Source organism: Scyliorhinus canicula, chromosome 5, assembly GCF_902713615.1.
Source record: "Scyliorhinus canicula chromosome 5, sScyCan1.1, whole genome shotgun sequence".
Lineage (NCBI taxonomy): Eukaryota > Metazoa > Chordata > Chondrichthyes > Carcharhiniformes > Scyliorhinidae > Scyliorhinus > Scyliorhinus canicula.
This window is the reverse complement of record NC_052150.1, coordinates 208,305,652-208,323,437: the sequence shown is the minus strand read 5'-3', so window position 1 is coordinate 208,323,437 and position 17,786 is coordinate 208,305,652. Positions and strand designations below refer to the sequence as shown.

General features: G+C 45.6%; 1 protein-coding gene across 1 annotated transcript in view; it reads right to left on the bottom strand.

Moving 5' to 3' along the window:
• paxip1 (PAX interacting (with transcription-activation domain) protein 1) overlaps nt 1–17,786 on the bottom strand; it is a 127,501-nt gene that overhangs the window by 40,669 nt on the left and 69,046 nt on the right. The window contains exons 8-10 of the mRNA XM_038798403.1: nt 8,110–8,204; nt 6,320–6,415; nt 128–265 (exon numbers count right to left, since the gene is read on the bottom strand). Coding sequence (XP_038654331.1) covers nt 128–265; nt 6,320–6,415; nt 8,110–8,204 — 329 coding nt within the window. The remainder of the gene's footprint in view (nt 1–127; nt 266–6,319; nt 6,416–8,109; nt 8,205–17,786) is intronic.

The window sequence follows — 17,786 nt, the reverse complement described above, 5'->3', positions numbered from 1 at the left end:
TGGTCGGGGAAAATGCTACAAATGCAAGAGGGTTTCCTTTTCAGTCGGTACTGTTCAACTGATTTTAACAGAAATGAATTAACATCCTTACTTAGGCAATCGACAGGAATCTTCCAAAGTTACTCACATGCTGGGAACAAGGTTTGCCGCCTGGCGGGAAGGCCACCGGAAAATGCAATCCTCGGTGAGGTGGAATCATTTTCTTCCTCTTTAAAATGGTGTTCAACCAATGAGCGGTGACGCATCGCTTGCCTTCTCTCAAGGCCTAGCAACAATAGGAGAACAAAGTGAAACCTTGGCGAAATGAGGCATGATGGATAACAAAGGATTAAATGAAAGCAATCACAATGAAAAATTTCCAACAGGAGTGTGGGTGACCCCCCCCCTCCCAACATAGCGCGCAGTCCTGTACAATGCTATAGGAAACAGACAAAAACGAATGAGTCTTAAAATTCTGTGATTAAGCTGGGCTGCGACACATTCTTGAATCTCAAACACACATGGACGGACACACGCATGTTCTAGTTTCAAAGTAAGCCGATGAATCTCTGGGACACAAGATAATCCACGGACATCAGGCACTGTTCCCCAGCTTGCTATCGGCAAACTCATCTTTGATGCCAGTGTCACATTCCAAAGCACATCATCGGTTGCTTTTGGTTGAAGGGAAGTAAACCCAATGAATACTACTTCTGCTTTGAAGAAAGGGGCCGAATAGAGCAAAAGCAAACCATTGGCTCGAGGAATTAATATTTAATCCCACAGCAAACACCCTGGATAAATCTATACATGGTTGACCCTATTGCTTTACCCTCTTTTTCCAACCCCATTATAACTTTGCAGTTTTTCCTCAATTTAAATGGCTAAGTGAAGTTATTTTTAAACACGACATTTTCATTTTCTGCCTGATGCGCCTTAATCCAAATTATTTGGACACTTCAACTCGTGACAGCTTGAAGGACGAACGACGGAGATCAAAGTGTGGAGGACAGTGACAGGACTGGAATCACCGGTAGTATTTTGTCTTCGTGTCCTTTTATTTAAAACCGCTTTTTAAAAAGCTTCTCAATATATTGCCACGATCGGAATGTGCAGAGACCATTAATGAGAGTTCAGGCACAAGCAAGAGAAATGCCAAATTCCATGTCTTTTGCTCAGGTTAGAACTTTTATTCTTTCACACATGTTGCCCCAGGCCAACGTTTATTCCCCATTCCCTTCAACTGAGCGACTGTCACACCGCAGTTTAGAACCGAACACATTTAACAAAAATTAAATAATTTCTAATTAAGGGGCAAAATTTAGCGTGGCCAACCAGACATGGTGAGATTGTGCAAACTCCACACGGACAGTGACCCGGGGCTGGGATCGAACCCGGGTCCTCGGCGCCATGAGGCAGCAGTGCCAACCATTGTGTCACCCCGAGCTGAACATATTTCGGTGGGTTTGAAGTCACACGTAGGACAGACCAAGTAACTAGCTTTTCAGTTCCAACATATGAAATAAATTTAAATTGCACCAGCTACCATGGTAGGTTTTGAACCCATGTGCCCAGAGCATAAGGCCGGGCCTCTGGATTAACAATCCAGTGACAACACCACTGGGTCACCATCTCCTTGCCAAAAAGATTCTTAATAAAATTTATTATTGTCTCAAGTAGGCTTACACTGCAATGAAGTTACTGTGACAATCCCCTAGTCACCACACTCGGGCGCCTGTTCGGGTACACGGAGGGAGAATTCAGAATGTCCAAATTACGTCTTTCGGGACTTGTGGGAGGAAACCGGAGCATCCGGAGGAAACCCACGCAGACAGGGGGAGAACGTGCAGACTCCGCGCAGACAGTAACCCAAGCCGGGAATCAAACCCGGGTCCCTGGCGCTGTGAAGCAACAATGCTAACCACTGTGCTACCGTGCCACCCATTACCATACTCCCACTGGGTACAAAGCTGTGTACACGCAAGGCTGCGCGTTTCATCCCGCATATTAAATCGTGACAGCCTGAAGGACGAATGGCGGCGATCGTGGGTGGGGAGGATTGTGACAGCGGTGATCATCCTCCAGCGTGCGGGACGACTGGGATCAGCTGTTTCAAATTCTGAAGAGATATCTCCTGCCGTCACAGCTGCTGTGATCAATTCCCTGAACAGCACAGGACTAATGAGTAGCAGCCAGCCATCAGGTTTGTTCTTTTGTCAGATGCTTCCGTTACACTACTGATTGTGACCCACCAGGGAGCAACCTGAGAAAGGTTAATTATATCCCCAAAAAGTTACTAGCATCCCAAAATAATGAGATCAGATAGCACCGTTTATTATCAGCCATGTTCTGTCTTCAGCATTCATATTTACAATTATTGCATTCCTAAATTAACACTCTCAGCATTTACAGCTTCCTTCACAAAATCATATAACCTCAGAATGCCACAGAATTTTACAGCAAAGTAGCAGATCACAAATGGTCCACGAGTGTTCAGACTCCACAAGAGCCTCCTCCTCCCTTACTTCATTGCACCTCATCAATACTTTCTCCCTCGTGCATTTATCTTAAATGCTATCCACCTGAACTACTTCATCAGTTGGAGCATTCCATATTCTCGTCGCTCTTGAGTAAAGATATTTCTCCCAAATTCCTTGTTGGATTCATTAGCGGTGACTTGGGGGCTAGATTCTCCATTTGGGAGACGATGTTCTCCTGCTGAAGGAGAAGTGCAACCGATTTACGTTTCCCCCCGGGGAGCGCAAATCGGGAAGCAATTCCCTATCACTTGCCACGCAAATTTACGCATGGCAAAGAGACAAGGGATTCCCGAGGGAGTCCCACTATCAGGCCGCCATTTTGAGCAAGTGGCCGATAGCGAAGTCCCTCGGCCGGCGATTGCCTCCCCGCTCTACAAAGCAGATGATGACATGGCAAGGCAAACGGTGCTACATTGAGGAGTTGAACAAGGCCGGCATCCAGAAATACTGTACACTTGAAGCACCATTCAGGCCACAAGCACATTTGTTTAGTTTCCACAATTTTCTTTCTGCATTGTTTGTCTCTTTAGTTAGTTTCTGAAGTACTTCTCAGAACTTTCTCTCCCCGCAAAGACCCATATTTCAGGTCGATTGGTCTACAGTCCCCCCCAATATGTGGCCAGGATTACGTTTCCCGCTGTGGGAGAGCCCACCTACTAACGCCTAGCATCTAGCGTGTAGCCCCATCCACAAGGACCTTTTTCCATACAAATCCATCGTTGCGACAAGGCAGGCTGCCCACAAGCCGGGAGGGGTGATTCATTTCCCCAAAATACATCCAGCGGCCCAGATTTGCGTTTACAACAATCAATGATAGTTTTGCGGTCACCGTTACTGAGACTGGCTTTCAATTCCATCGTTTACTGATTAAATTTAAATTCTACCAGCAACTATGGAGGGATTTGAACCTGTGCCCGCAGAACACCAGTCAGTGACCTTTTCACTACATCACTTTCCCAATTTAGGACAAAAAGCTAATAAAGCACTGTGGCTTTTAATGTAGACTGGGAGAATGGAAAAGCACAATGCTTTGAAATAATAGCAGGCCTCTTTTGCTAAACTCAAACTGTCCTTGCATCTAGGCTTTTTGAATTATGTAGGTTATGAATATTCCTCTCCTCTTTGAGATCCTGATCACTGCAAATTTTTCCAAGGTTTCTTCATTGATAATAGTGCAAAGGGGGTGGGCAGCACGGTGATGCAGTGGTTAGCACTGCTGTCTCACAGCGCCAAGGTCCCAGGTTTTATCCTGGCTCTGGGTCACTGCCTGTGTGGAATTTGCACATTCTCCCCGTGTTTGCTTGGGTTTCGCCCCACAACCCAAAGATGTGCAAGGTAGGTGGATTGGCCATGCTAAATTGCCCCTTAATTGGAAAAAATGAATTCGGCACTCTAAATTTATTTTAGAACATATAGTGCAAAGGGATCCTCAACAAGTTGTTCCAAACTGGAACACACTACGTCCATTGCCAGTTTCAGCAGTACTCCACTGCTGCTACCGAATTGCCTACCGCAGCAGAGTTTTTGTCAACTCTGAAGATGAAGTCTGCAAGATGAAGAATTTACTTCCTCATCCTCCCGCTTCCATTTTACCTTATTTTTCAGTCAACGTGCGAGTATCTTGTGTAAGCCCCACCAAGATGCCCATAAAAGAGTCACCAACAACGATGCCAAGGGTTGTCAACGCACAACAGTTCCAAGGCAGTTTTTACAAGCTGCTTCAAAACCCCTTGACTGTGTGCTAGGTGACACAATGAAGTAAAAGCTTTGTTCTACAGAGGCTGACCTACACTGTTATTTGCATTACCAGGTATTGAATCGCTTAAAGGTTTTGCATGATTATTTTCTTTAATGGAGAAGTCGGAGTAAGCCCTAACCTCTCATTTCTCAGCGAGACTGATTAGTTCGGTGCTGAATCATGCTGCCCATTATGTTGTGCAAGTGACCGCGCGAGGAACTGATTGACATTGCTCAAACAATTGTCACACGCAGCCCTTGCAGCCAAGACAGGAGCCTCTGACCCCATTAGATGGGTCGGATTCAGTCACAGCTCTCGGCCCTTTCAAGCCTTCCTTTCAACTGGATTGCAATGAAATGAAAATCGTTTATTGTCACAAGTAGGCTTCAGTAGGGCAGCACGGTAGCACTGTGGATAGCACAATCGCTTCACAGCTCCAGGGTCCCAGGTTCGATTCCGGCTTGAGTCACCGTCTGTGCGGAGTCTGCACATCCTCCCCGTGTGTGCGTGGGTTTCCTCCGGGTGCTCCGGTTTCCTCCCACAGTCCAAAGATGTGCAGGTTAGGTGGATTGGCCATGATAAATTCCCCTTAGTGTCCAAAATTGCCCTTAGTGTTGGGTAGGGTTGCTGGGTTATGGGGATAGGGTGGAGGTGTTAACCTTGGGTAGGGTGCTCTTTCCGGGAGCCGGTGCAGACTTGATGGGCCGAATGGCCTCCTTCTGCACTGTAAATTTTATGTAAATGAAGTTACTGTGAAAAGCCCCTTGTCGCCACATTCCGGCGCCTGTTTGGGGAGGCTGGTACAGGATTACAGGTGCCACCGGGTTTTATTGCCAAACTCAGTGTCTAAAGGCTGTGAATCCTTGTTTAAGACGCTGACCATAAATTCACAAGGACTCAAGTGAAAACGAACGCGGATAGTTGTTCATTGCCTTTCCGTCCTCGAATGCATTACTGACTGTGCATTGCCTGCAAGTAAATGATAAAGGCTGGCTGAATGGCGTTCTTCATGTGCCCAGTGGTATTCCTCCTCAAACTGATGCAGAAACCACAGAGAAACAAAAACGTTGGAAATATGCAAAGTGTCAGTCAGCCCGAGAAGAAAAAGGCCATGACATTTCTGATGTGCACCTGCCATTAGAGCATTGAAAACCCGAAATGTCATAAACATTGCGTCGTTCCTCGCTGACAGATTAATCATTTAAGCTAGAGACCAGGAGGTTTTCTCTCAGAGGTTTATTAGGATTTTAAAATTCTCTTCCAGCAGGATGAGAGACTGGGTCAATATGTTCAAGGCTGTGATAGATTTTTAATCAGTCAGGGAATCAAGAGTTATGGTGATAAGGCAGGAAAATGGAGTTGAGGATTATCATACATCAGCCATGATCATAGAATCCCTGCAATGCAGGAGGCCATTCGGCCCATCGGGTCTGCACTGACCCTCCGCAAGAGCACCCCACCCAGGCCCCTATCCGATCCCCATAACCCCACCAACCTCGTTGACACGAAGGGACAATTTAACATGGTTGATCCATCTAACCTACACATCTTTGGGCGGTGGAAGGAAAACGGAGCACTCGGAGCAACCCACGTAGGCATGGGGAGAAAGTGCAAACTCCACACAGACAGTTACTAGAAGAACAAAGAGAAGGAGAGGGACCAAATGTACAAATAGGGGCCAGCAAGACACTAACTCATTACAATGGATGCTGGGTTCTTTCTACTTCACTTTCAACCCAAACCATCTCCACGGAAATTCCTATGGACAAAACATTAAGGACAATTGCTATAATGCAAAAACGAATGTTTCACTGCGTCTCAAATGACATCGCAAGGGATCGCAGATTGTAGCTAATGCAGCGCTTCTCAAAATTAAATGGAGGTGAGTCATTTGCCAACAAAGAGCATTGCGCTGAAATCTGATACAATATGTCTATTGATGCAATCCTCAAATTCAGCTTGGAGGCAGAACAAGATACACAATTGATTGATAAAAATATTATCGTCGCTTGAAAACATGCAAATTGGAGAAAGAAAAAGGCAACTAAATGTGCACGCTTACCTGGGCATACATGTTGCTGACCTGACTTTCACACAAAAGGTGGGTACATCTATTAGTCAGGGTGGGATCTACGATTCCACCATGGGCTTGGATAATCTGGATAATGACATACAACGGCGTGTAAAACAAAACAATTCACACCATCTGAATTTTGATTGCATTTCTAAACACGAGGCTTTGCAGCTGTTAGATCTTTTTCAAGTCTTTGTCATCTTGTATCACCTCCCAAACAGTTTTCTTCTTTTAAAGAAATTTATCAGTTTAATTTTACGATATATCTAAACGCATCGCAGCTCAGGATCAGTTGTAGAACTGGTTAAAATCAGCTTGTTCCGTTCAAATCAGGAATTGAACCGCATTTGCTTTGGGGTCCATTTAGTTCAACCCTCCACCGTGAAAGCCGGAGATAAGAAAGGGAGGCCACCTGACCAATCTCTGCAGATCCATTCAGAATTTTAAAAAAAACTCATCTTCCACCTCACATGACTCCTGAGGTTTTTGCCTTCATGATCCTACCTCGAACAACATTCCGTGCGTCAACCGCGACTCAGCTGCTAGAGCTGTCGCTTGAGTCAGAAGGGTGTGGGGTCACGCCCCACTCTAAGGACCTGTGCACAGATAGAGGGTGATAAACCCAGTGCAGTTCCGAAGGAGTACTGTTGGAGGTGTCACCTTCCAAACAAAGTGTTACACCTGTCCTCTAGAGCAGTGCTTCTCAAAGTGTGGTACGCGTACCGGTGTCGGTACGCGAGCCATCGTCTGCCGGTACTTGGAGTGTTTCCAGAAAAGAAAGAGACAGTAATCCTGGATTGGCTTGTTTCGCTCACCGGTCCCTGGCACATTGAAAAAAAAAACTGCCGGTACGCCACATCAGATAGTTTGAGATGCACTGCTCTGGAGTACATACAAAAACAAATTCCCATGATACTACTTTGAAGAGCAGGGGGGCCCCTCGCTCCCTTCTTCCCCTCCATCCTCAACACGCCACTATCTGAGTCCTGACCAACATTTAACCTTCAACTTATCACCCACAATGAAAAGATTCAGGGTCAGCATAGTAGCATAGTAGTTAGCACGTGGCTTCACAGTGCCAGGGTCCCAGGTTCGATTCCCTGCTGGGTCACTGTCTATGCGGAGTCTGCACATTCTCCCCGTGTCTGCGTGGGTTTCCTCCGGGTGCTCCGGTTTCCTCCCACAGTCCAAAAACATGCAGGATAGGTGATTGGCTATGATAAATTGCCCATAGTGTCCAAAACGATAGGAGGGGTTATTGGGTTCGGGGGATAGGGTGGAAGTGAGGGCTTAAGTGGGTCGGTGCAGACTCGATGGGCCGAATGGCCTCCTTCTGCACTGTATGTTCTATGTCCCCTTGCAAATTTTTAAATTGCGCCCTGTACCCCAAAATCTAGGTCATTGGTTTAGATCAAAAGAAACAGTGGGATATTTTTCAAAGCCTGTTTCTTCATCCCCCCCCCCCCCCCCCCCCCACACACAATGTACTTAGCTAGCTTCTCTTGAATAGGTTGATCTACTTATTCACTTGAAATATTCCATACAATCGGCAAATTCTAACCACCCTCTTAGTTTCTCCTGAATGCCCCGTTAAAATTCATTCGTGATCATGTTGTGCTAACATCTCCTCATTTTGGATTCTCCCACAATGGGAAACATCTTCTCCACGTCCATTGCAACTTTGCCACGTCCAATAAAACCCATTTCGCAGTTCTGGGTATCCACAGCAGAGCAGCTCATCAGTAAATTCTGGAGCCCAGCAATGTACTCGTTATTACCTTTTTCCAAGTTGCTAGCAGCTGTTTGTCCGACATTTGCTCAGGGTAGTCTGCGATTGCAAAAACACAGCCCAATAAAAATGATTCTTCTGGGACTGGAACGAAAACATGAGGAAAATTGAGCAATTGTAAACTGCAATTATACAATAATTCCCTGCTACACAGATGTGCTTTGAAACGCTCAGACGCATGATTGAATGCAAGGACTAAAAAATTTAATCTGGTCTTTATAATGATCGGAGTCAGAAAGTAATCAAACTTCCTTCTGGTGTTATAAACTTTTCCTATTTACACAAACTTACATTTATATAGTGCCTTTAGTGTAATAAAACATTCCAAGGGGCTTCACAGGAACATCACAAAGCAAAACCTGACATAGGGCCATTGAGATATTCGGGAACACAACTAAACGTTTGGTCAAAAAGGTAGGTTTAAAGGGGAGGGATAAAAGATAAAAGACCCTAAATCTTAGGGTCTTGGCACAGCCTTCGATGATGGAGCAATTAAAACCATGGGCACTGAAGATCAGAATTAAATGAACAGGTATTTCAGTGTTGAGGAGCTGAGGGAGATTTCTGGGATAGGGTGCGACATTATTGGCAGCACGTTGGCACAGTGGTTAGCACTGCTGTCTCACAGCTCCATGGCCCCGGGTTCAATTCCGGCCCTGGGTGACTGTGTGGAATTTGCATGTTCTCCCCGTGTCTGCGTGGGTTTCCTCCGGGTACTCCGGTTTCCTCCCACAGTCCAAAGATGTGCAGGGTTACGGGAACAGGGTCACGGAGTGACCCATGGTAGGGTGCTCTTTCCAAGGGTCGGTGCGGACCGGATGGGCCAAATGGCCTCCTCCTGCACGAGAGGGGTTCTATTTTCTATTCACTGGATTTTCACACTTTTGGCAGTGTTCAGCCAATTATAATCCTCAACTGTGCTAAAACCCAGAGTGCTGCATGAATAAACCATTGTCCCCTGTGAACAAATATTTAAATTGCAATTGCCTCAATCTGTGACTGACACCACTGATATCATCTGAGAGTGGCTTATTGCTTTTAAACTCCTGCCTTTTAACACGTCGTAGCCACCTGCAATGTCACATTGAATGCAAGTGTGTGTACTGGTTGCTGTAATGGATCATGGTGCTTGCTAACACAACAACACTCATTTCCTGACAATTAAAGAATCAGAACTGAATGAAGCATCAAATGAGGCCATGTGTGTGGAGCTGAGAAAAAACAAAAAGGGGCAGTCACAGTGCTTGGACTGTTGTACTAGAGACACGAAAATAGTGGAAGGGAGCCAGAATAGTCAATACATACAGATTTCTGAGTGCAAAAACAATAAGGCAGTAATAGGTGGAGACTTCAACTGCCCTAATACTAATTTTTGGCCGGCAAGCAGCAAGCCCAACCGGGCCGGGCCGGGGGGGGGGGGGGGGTGTTCAAATTCTAGATTTAGTCTTTGGGGCAAGTGGTGGATGAAGTAGCACTGGGGGGGGGGACCATTTTGGCAACAGTGATCAAGAGGAGGCGGTGGCATAGTGGCAGCAAACGTTGGTCCAGCCAGCAGTGGCTACATCCAACGCATGTGAAAAAGTTAGATTTAGAATCATTATGGACAAGGACAAAGATGGAATAGGAGTAAAGGTTACAGATTTTACAAAAACTGTGAGAGATAAGCTTGGTGAGAGATATAGCTCTTGGAACCAAAAACTGAGACAAAGCAGTGGGAGGTATTCAAAGGTGAAATTATACAGGCACAGTGTAGACATGTCCCCACAAAGAAAAATGGTCAAATGATAATCTTTATTAGTGTCACAAGTAGGCTTACATGTAATGGGCTGCATGGTTGCACAGTGGTTAGCATTGTTGCTTCACAGCTCCAGGGTCCCGGGTTCGATTCCCAGCTTGGGTCACTATCTGTGCAGAGTCTGCACGTTCTCACCGTGTCTGCGTGGGTTTCCTCCTACAAGTCCCGAAAGATGTGCTGTTAGGAGAATTGGACATTCTGAAATCTCCCTCAGTGTACCCGAGCAGGCGCCGGAGTGTGGTGACTAGGGGATTATTATAAAATAATCTTTCTTGTCACAATTAGGCTTACATTAACACTGCAATGAAGTTACCGTGAAAATCCTCTTGTTGCCACATTCCTGCGTCTGTTCAGGTACACAGAGGGAGAATTCAGGATGTCCAATTCACCTAACAGCACGTCTTTCGGTACATGTCGGAGGAACCCCCGCGCAGACACGGGGAGTGCACGCAGATTCCGCACAAACAGTGACCCAAGCAAGGAATCGAATACAGGTCCCTGTTGCTGTGAAGCAACAGTGCTAACCACTGTGCTACCGTGCCGAGTAGTACTGCCCCTGGTTACACAGTATACAAGCCAAGGTAAAACAGAAAAAGAAAGTTTGAGAGTCACAAAAGACTTCATACAGTAGAAAGCCTATAGGAGTATAGAAGGTACAGGGAGAAATAAAAATGTAAATTAGGAAAACAAAGTGAGGATATGAACAAATATTGACAGGTAAAATCAAAGGAAATCCTAAGTTGTTTTACCAATAGATTTAGAGCAAGAGAATAAGAAAGAAAAAGGCAGGGCCTATCAAGAGATGCACACAGTAACTTGGAGGTTGGTCCAGAAGATATGGGTAGTGTTCTCAATGAGTATTTTTCTCTGTCTTCAATAAGAAGAATAAGAATGATTCCGGCATTCTAGGTGAAGAGGTGTGAAATATTAAATATAATAAATGCAGTGAGACAGGGGAAGTACTGGAGGGTCTGGCTTCCTTGAAGCTGAATAAATTACCAGGGTCAGATGGATTGTATCCTAGGCTGAAGGAACCAGGGAGAAAATAGCAGACGCTCTGAAGACCATTTTCCAATCTTCACTAGATACAGGTGGGGTACCAGAGGATTGGAGGTCTGCGGGCATTTACCATTCTTTAAAATGGGCACGAGGGACAGGCTAGAAAACCAGCGGCAAGTCAATCTGACATCCGTGGGGGGCAAATTAGTGTAAACAATTTGAGAGAGAGAGAGAGGATAAACTGTCACCAGAGAGGCACAGATTGATCAGGGATAGTCGACAAGGTTTTATTCAGGGAAGACGGTGTCTTACTAATGCAATAGAATTACTTAAGTAATAAGGAGGATTGACGAGGATAGTGCAGTGGATGTTGTCGACACGGATTTCAGTAAGGCGTTTGACAAGGTCCCACATAGCAGACTGGTCAGAAAAGTGAGACCTCAAGGGATGCAGGGAAAGGTGGCAGGTTAGATCCAAAATTGGCTCAATGAATGGAAACAAAGGGTCATAGTCGATGGACATTTTTGCAAATTGAAAACACTGTCCGGGGTGCTCCACAGAGTTTCATGCTGCTCTTTGTTGTATATGTTCTATGGTGGACAGCGAGAGTCTTTTTCCTCGGATGGTGATGACCAACACGAGGGGACATAGCTTTAAATTGAGGGGTGGTAGATATAGGACAGATGTCAGAGGCAGTTTCTTTACTCAGAGAGAGTAGTAGGGACGTGGAACGCCCTGCCTGCAACAGTAGTAGACTCGCCAGCTTTTAGGGCATTGAAGTGGTCACTGGATAGACATATGGATGAAAATGGAATAGTGTGGGTCAGATAGGCTTCAGATGGTTTCACGGGTTGGCGCAACATCGAGGGCCGAAGGGCCCGTACTGCGCTGTAGTGTTCTATGTTCTATATATTAATGATTTAGGCTTAATTGTGGGTGGCATGATTGGGAAATTGCAGATGACACAAAAATTAGCCTTTTTGTTGATAGTGCAGGGAATAGCTGTCTACTCCAGAATAACATCCAACGGTTTGGTCGAGTGGGCAGGGAAGTAGCAAATGGAATTCAATCCCGAAAAAAGTGTGAGATAATGCATTTGGAGAGGGCAAACAGGGGAAGGGAATACTCAATAAATGGAAAGATACAGCAAGGGGTTGAGGAAGTGAGAGACCTTGGAGTGCATGTCCACATGTCCTTGAAGGTGGCAGGACAGGTGGACAAGGTAGTCAAGAAAACCAATGGAATGCTTTATTTTATTGGCCACGGTATTGAATACAAAAGCAGGGATGTAATAATAAAACTGTACAATGCTGGTCTCACAGCTGGAAATATGTACACTTTTCTTTTTTATTTATTCGTTCATGGGACGTGGACGCCACTGGCTGGGCCAGCTTTGATTGCCCATCCCTAATCACCCTTGAGGGGGCAGTTAAGCATCAACCAAACTGCTGTGTGGGCCTGGAGTCACGTAGGCCGGATCAGGTAAGGATGGCAGATTTCCTTCCTTCCTTAAAGGATATTAGTGAACCAGGTGGATTTTTACAACAATCGACAATGGTTTTCATGGTCATCATGAGACTTTAAATTCCAGATTTCTTTCTTGAAATCAAATTTCACCATTTGCAGTGACAGGGTTCGAACCCGGGCTCCCAGAACACCTGGTCACATGACAAGGAGGAAATAATTACTCTGGATCGAGTGCAGGGGAGATTGACAAGAATGTTGCCAGGGCTAGAAAGTTGCAGTTCTGGGGCGAGATTGGACGGGCTAGTTTTTTTCCCCTAAAAGCAGAGGCTTAATTGGTCTAATTGAGGTGTACAAAATTATGAGGGGCCGAGACAGGTTTCCCGTCAATTATCAGGGGGCCTAGATTTAAGGCGATTGGTAGAAGAATTAGAGGGGACATGAGGAAAAAAAACCTTTTCACCCAGAGGGTAGTGGGCGTCAGGAATTCACTACCAAAGCTGGTGGCTGAGACCAAAATGCTCAACCCATCTGAAAGGCACCTTCACCTGAAATACTGTAACTGGCACAGCTATGGGACCAGGTGCTGGAAAGTGGAGTTAAAATGAGTGGCTACTTTCTTTTTTGGCCGGCGCAGACGCAATGGGCTGAATGGCCTCTTTCTGCGCTGTAACTTCCCTATGGCTTTAAATGCAGTCCAGGCCCCAACATTATATTGTTTCTGAAAAACGCAACAGATTTCCAAATTACAGAATAAGCTCGGGGAAAAAAAAAAGTAGCTTCTTTTGTGTCCTTTGCAATTTTTATAAAGTTGTTATTTCAATCACACAATGTATTGCACAAGAACAAGCTATTCAGCTTAAGTGTCCCATTTTTAAGTTACGCACAAGCCCTCTTCTCAACCTTCTTTGTCCGACTCACAAAAGCAGATGCAGTCATTCCCAATATTGCAGCACCGTTTACTGTCATTTCCAACATCATACCTGTCAACAGTCTCAGCAAACTTTCCGCCCTGAACATTTCTCTCTCGAGTCATAATGAACTACGGTTATTTTTTTTTAAAAGAAGGATGAATACGAGGGGTGGTGGGAGGTTGGAGGGGCAGAGTTCAGCAGGGAAAGAATTGGTGCACTTAAGTGGCACTGTTTAATTGGCATCTGTATTTGCCCCCTTGTCAAGAGTGTGTTTCCACTTGACCTGCTCCTGGAAGGCATTCAGCAAGCATCTTCCATCTTCAGATTAACACATGTCCTTTAAAATTAATTCAGGAGTTGCACGAGGCACACTGCGGTAAGTACTAACTGAATAAAATTGCTCAATTAAGCTGGGAGCCATAAGCGATGGTCACTACGTTTAGACATGCAGTGATGAGAGCTACTGTAGTAGAATAGCAACTTTACGTCATTTTATTCGAGAGCGTCCTGCGTCCAAAAGTTGAACTCAAGGGAGTTAAAACTCAAATTGCCTGCAGGGAAAAGTTTATGTACAATAAACAAGTTAATCACCACTTAATCATCACTTAAGTGATGATAGGGTACGTTTACAGAGCTGCTAATATTTTCAGGCAGCACGGTGGCACAGCGGTTAGCACTGCTGCCTCTCGGCGCCGAGGTCCCAGGTTTGATCCCGGCTCTGGGTCACTGCCCGTGTGGAGTTTGCACATTCTCCCCGTGTTTGCGTGGGTTTGGCCCCCACAAACCAAAACAGATGCGCAGGGTAGGGTGGATTGGCCACGCTAAATTGCCACTAAATTGCCCCCGAATTGGAAAAAAATAATTGAGCACTCTAAATTTCTTTAAAAAAAGAACCGTTAATATATTATTGGATAACAGTCAGTCGCTATATCAGGATATTAGACTCCTCCCAAATTCTATTCACTGTCTTCCGAACCCCACCCGTTGGCCTAACAACTGTCTGTAAATAAGTTGGTCTCAACTTTGGTATCATTATCTGACCTTGAAATTACCTTTTGACCTGGCAGCCGCACCCCCAAGACTGTCTACCACCGCAACATCACCAAGACTTCACTCCATCTCAACCCTTCTCCTTCCAGAAACCTAATTTAGCCTTTTAAAAAATACATTTAAGAGTACCCAAATTTTTTTCTCCCAATTAAGGGGCAATTTAGCGTGGTTGTGGGGGTGAAACCCACGCAGACACGAGAAGGTGCAAATTCCACATGGACAATGACCCAGGCCGGGATTCGAACCCGTGTCCTCAGCGTCGTGGGCAGCAGTGCCATCCACTGTGCCACGTGCTGCCCATCTCATTTAGCCTTTTGCTACCACCAGACTTGACTATTCCAAGGCACTCCTGGCTGATCTCCCCACATTGCACCCTGCATAAACCTGAGATCATCCCAAACTCTGCTGTCTTTTTACCCATCACCGCTGTGCTCTAGACCGGCTTCCAGTCAATCGACGTCTTGGTTAGGAATTGACTCTGTTTTCAAATCCTTCCACAGCATCTCACCTCTCTATTTCTGTGATCTGCTCCATCTCCATAACTCTTTGAGACATCAGAGTACCTCGGATTCTGGCACGTTTTTTCTCATTTATTTCCCGGATGTGGGCGTCGCTGGCGTGGACAGCATTTCTGTCCATCCCTCGTTGCACTTGAGGTAGTGGTGTGCTGTCTTCTTGAACTGCTGCAGTCCTCGAGGTGCACGTACACCCACAGTGCTGTTAAGGAGTGATTTCCAGCATTTTGACACCTCGATAGGGAAGGAACGGTGATCTATTTTTCAAGTCAGGGTGGTGAGCGACTCCAGGTGTTTCCCGGATTTCTGATCTTTGGTCTACTCAGGTAACCGCAATATCTTTATGGCCAGTCCAGTTCAGTTTCTGCTCCATGGTAATCCGCAGAATTTTGATAGAAGGGTGTTCAGCGATGGTAATGCCATTGAATGCCAAGGGGCGATGGTTAGATCCTCTCTTACACCATAAGAATTAGAACAGGAGTCGGCCGATCAGCCCCTCAAGCCTGCTCTGCCATTCAATAGGATTATGGCTAATCCGACATTCCTCATGTCCATTTTCTTTCTCTTTGCCCCGAACCCTGGATTCCCATACTGATCAAGAATCTATCCATCTCAGTCTTAATTATACACAAGGACTCTGCCCCCACGGCTCTCTGTACCAAGAGTTCCAAATACACTCAACCCTCAGAGAAAAAAATCCTCCTCCTCTCAGCCTTAAATGGTCACCGCTTTATTCTGAGACTAGGCCCTCTGGTCCTAGACTCTCCCATGAGGGAAAACATCCTCGCAGCATTTACCCTGACAAGTCCCTTAAGGATCCTTTATGTTTCAATCAGATCACCTCTCAAATTCCAATGAGTCCCAACCTGTTTAATCTTTACACATAAGACAATTCCCCCACAGCGGGGATCATCCTAGTGAACCTTATCCGAACCGCCTCCAATAACATATCTTTCCTTAAGTAAGGGGACCAAAACCACTCAGTTCTCCAGATGTGGTGTCACCAGTACCTTATTCAGTTGCAGCAAGATTTTCCGACTCATACTCCACCCCCCTTGAAATAAGGACTAACATTCCGTTAGCCTTCCTGCACCTGTGCGCTAGCTTTCTGTGTTTCATAGAACATAGAACGATACAGCGCAGTACAGGCCCTTCGGCCCTCAACGTTGCACCGACATGGAAAAAAAAAACTAAAGGCCGTCTAACCTACACTATGCCCTTATCATCCATATGCTTATCCAATAAACTTTTAAATGCCCTCAATGTTGGCGAGTTCACTACTGTTGCAGGTAGGGCATTCCACGGCCTCACCACTCTTTGCGTAAAAAACCCACCTCTGACCTCTGTCCTATATCTATTACCCTTCAATTTAAGGCTATGTCCCCTCGTGATAGCCACCTCCATCCGCGGGAGAAGGCTCTCGCTGTCCACCCTATCTAACCCTCTGATCATTTTGTATGCCTCTATTAGGTCACCTCTTAACCTTCTTCTCTCTAACGAAAACAACCTCAAGTCCATCAGCCTTTCCTCATAAGATTTTCCCTCCATACCAGGCAACATCCTGGTAAATCTCCTCTGCACCCGTTCCAAAGCTTCTACGTCCTTCCTATAATGGGGCGACCAGAACTGTACGCAATACTCCAAATGCGGCCGTACTAGAGTTTTGTACAACTGCAACATGACCTCATGGCTCCGGAACTCAATCCCTCTACCAATAAAGGCCATCACACCATAGGCCTTCTTCACAACCCTATCAACCTGGGTGGCAACTTTCAGGGATCTATGTACATGGACACCGAGATCCCTCTGCTCATTCACACTACCAAGAATTTTACCATTAGCCAAATATTCCGCATTCCTGTTATTCTTTCCAAAGTGAATCACCTCACACTTCTCCACATTAAACTCCATTTGCCACCTCTCAGCCCAGCTCTGCAGCTTATCTATGTCCCTCTGTAACCTGCAACATCCTTCCGCACTGTCTACAACTCCACCGACTTTAGTGTCGTCTGCAAATTTACTTACCCATCCTTCTGCTCCCTCCTCTAGGTCATTTATAAAAATGACAAACAGCAACGGCCCCAGAACAGATCCTTGTGGTACGCCACTCGTAACTGAACTCCATTCTGAACATTTCCCATCAACCACCACTCTCTGTCTTCTTTCAACTAGCCAATTTCTGATCCACATCTCTAAATCACCCTCAATCCCCAGCCTCCGTATTTTCTGCAATAGCCGACCGTGGGGAACCTTATCAAACGCTTTACTGAAATCCATATACACCACATCAACTGCTTTACCCTCGTCCACCTGTTCAGTCACCTTCTCAAAGAACTCGATAAGGTTTGTGAGGCATGACCTACCCTTCACAAAACCATGCTGACTATCCCTAATCATATTATTCCTATCTAGATGATTATAAATCGTATCTTTTATAATCCTCTCCAAGACTTTACCCACCACAGATGTTAGGCTCACCGGCCTATAGTTACCGGGGTTATCTCTACTCCCCTTCTTGAACAAAGGGACCACATTTGCTATCCTCCAGTCCTCTGGCACTATTCCTGTAGCCAATGATGACCTAAAAATCAAAGCCAAAGGCTCAGCAATCTCTTCCCTGGCTTCCCAGAGAATCCTAGGATAAATCCCATCAGGCCCCGGGGACTTATCTATTTTCACCTTGTCCAGAATTGCCAACACTTCTTCCCTACTCACCTCAATGCCATCTATTCTAATAGCCTGGGTCTCAGCATTCTCCTCCACAATATTATCTTTTTCCTGAGTGAATACTGACAAAAAGTATTCATTTAGTATCTCGCTTATCTCCTCAGCCTCCACACACAACTTCCCACCACTGTCCTTGACTGGCCCTACTCTTACCCTAGTCATTCTTTTATTCCTGACATACCTATAGAAAGCTTTTGGGTTT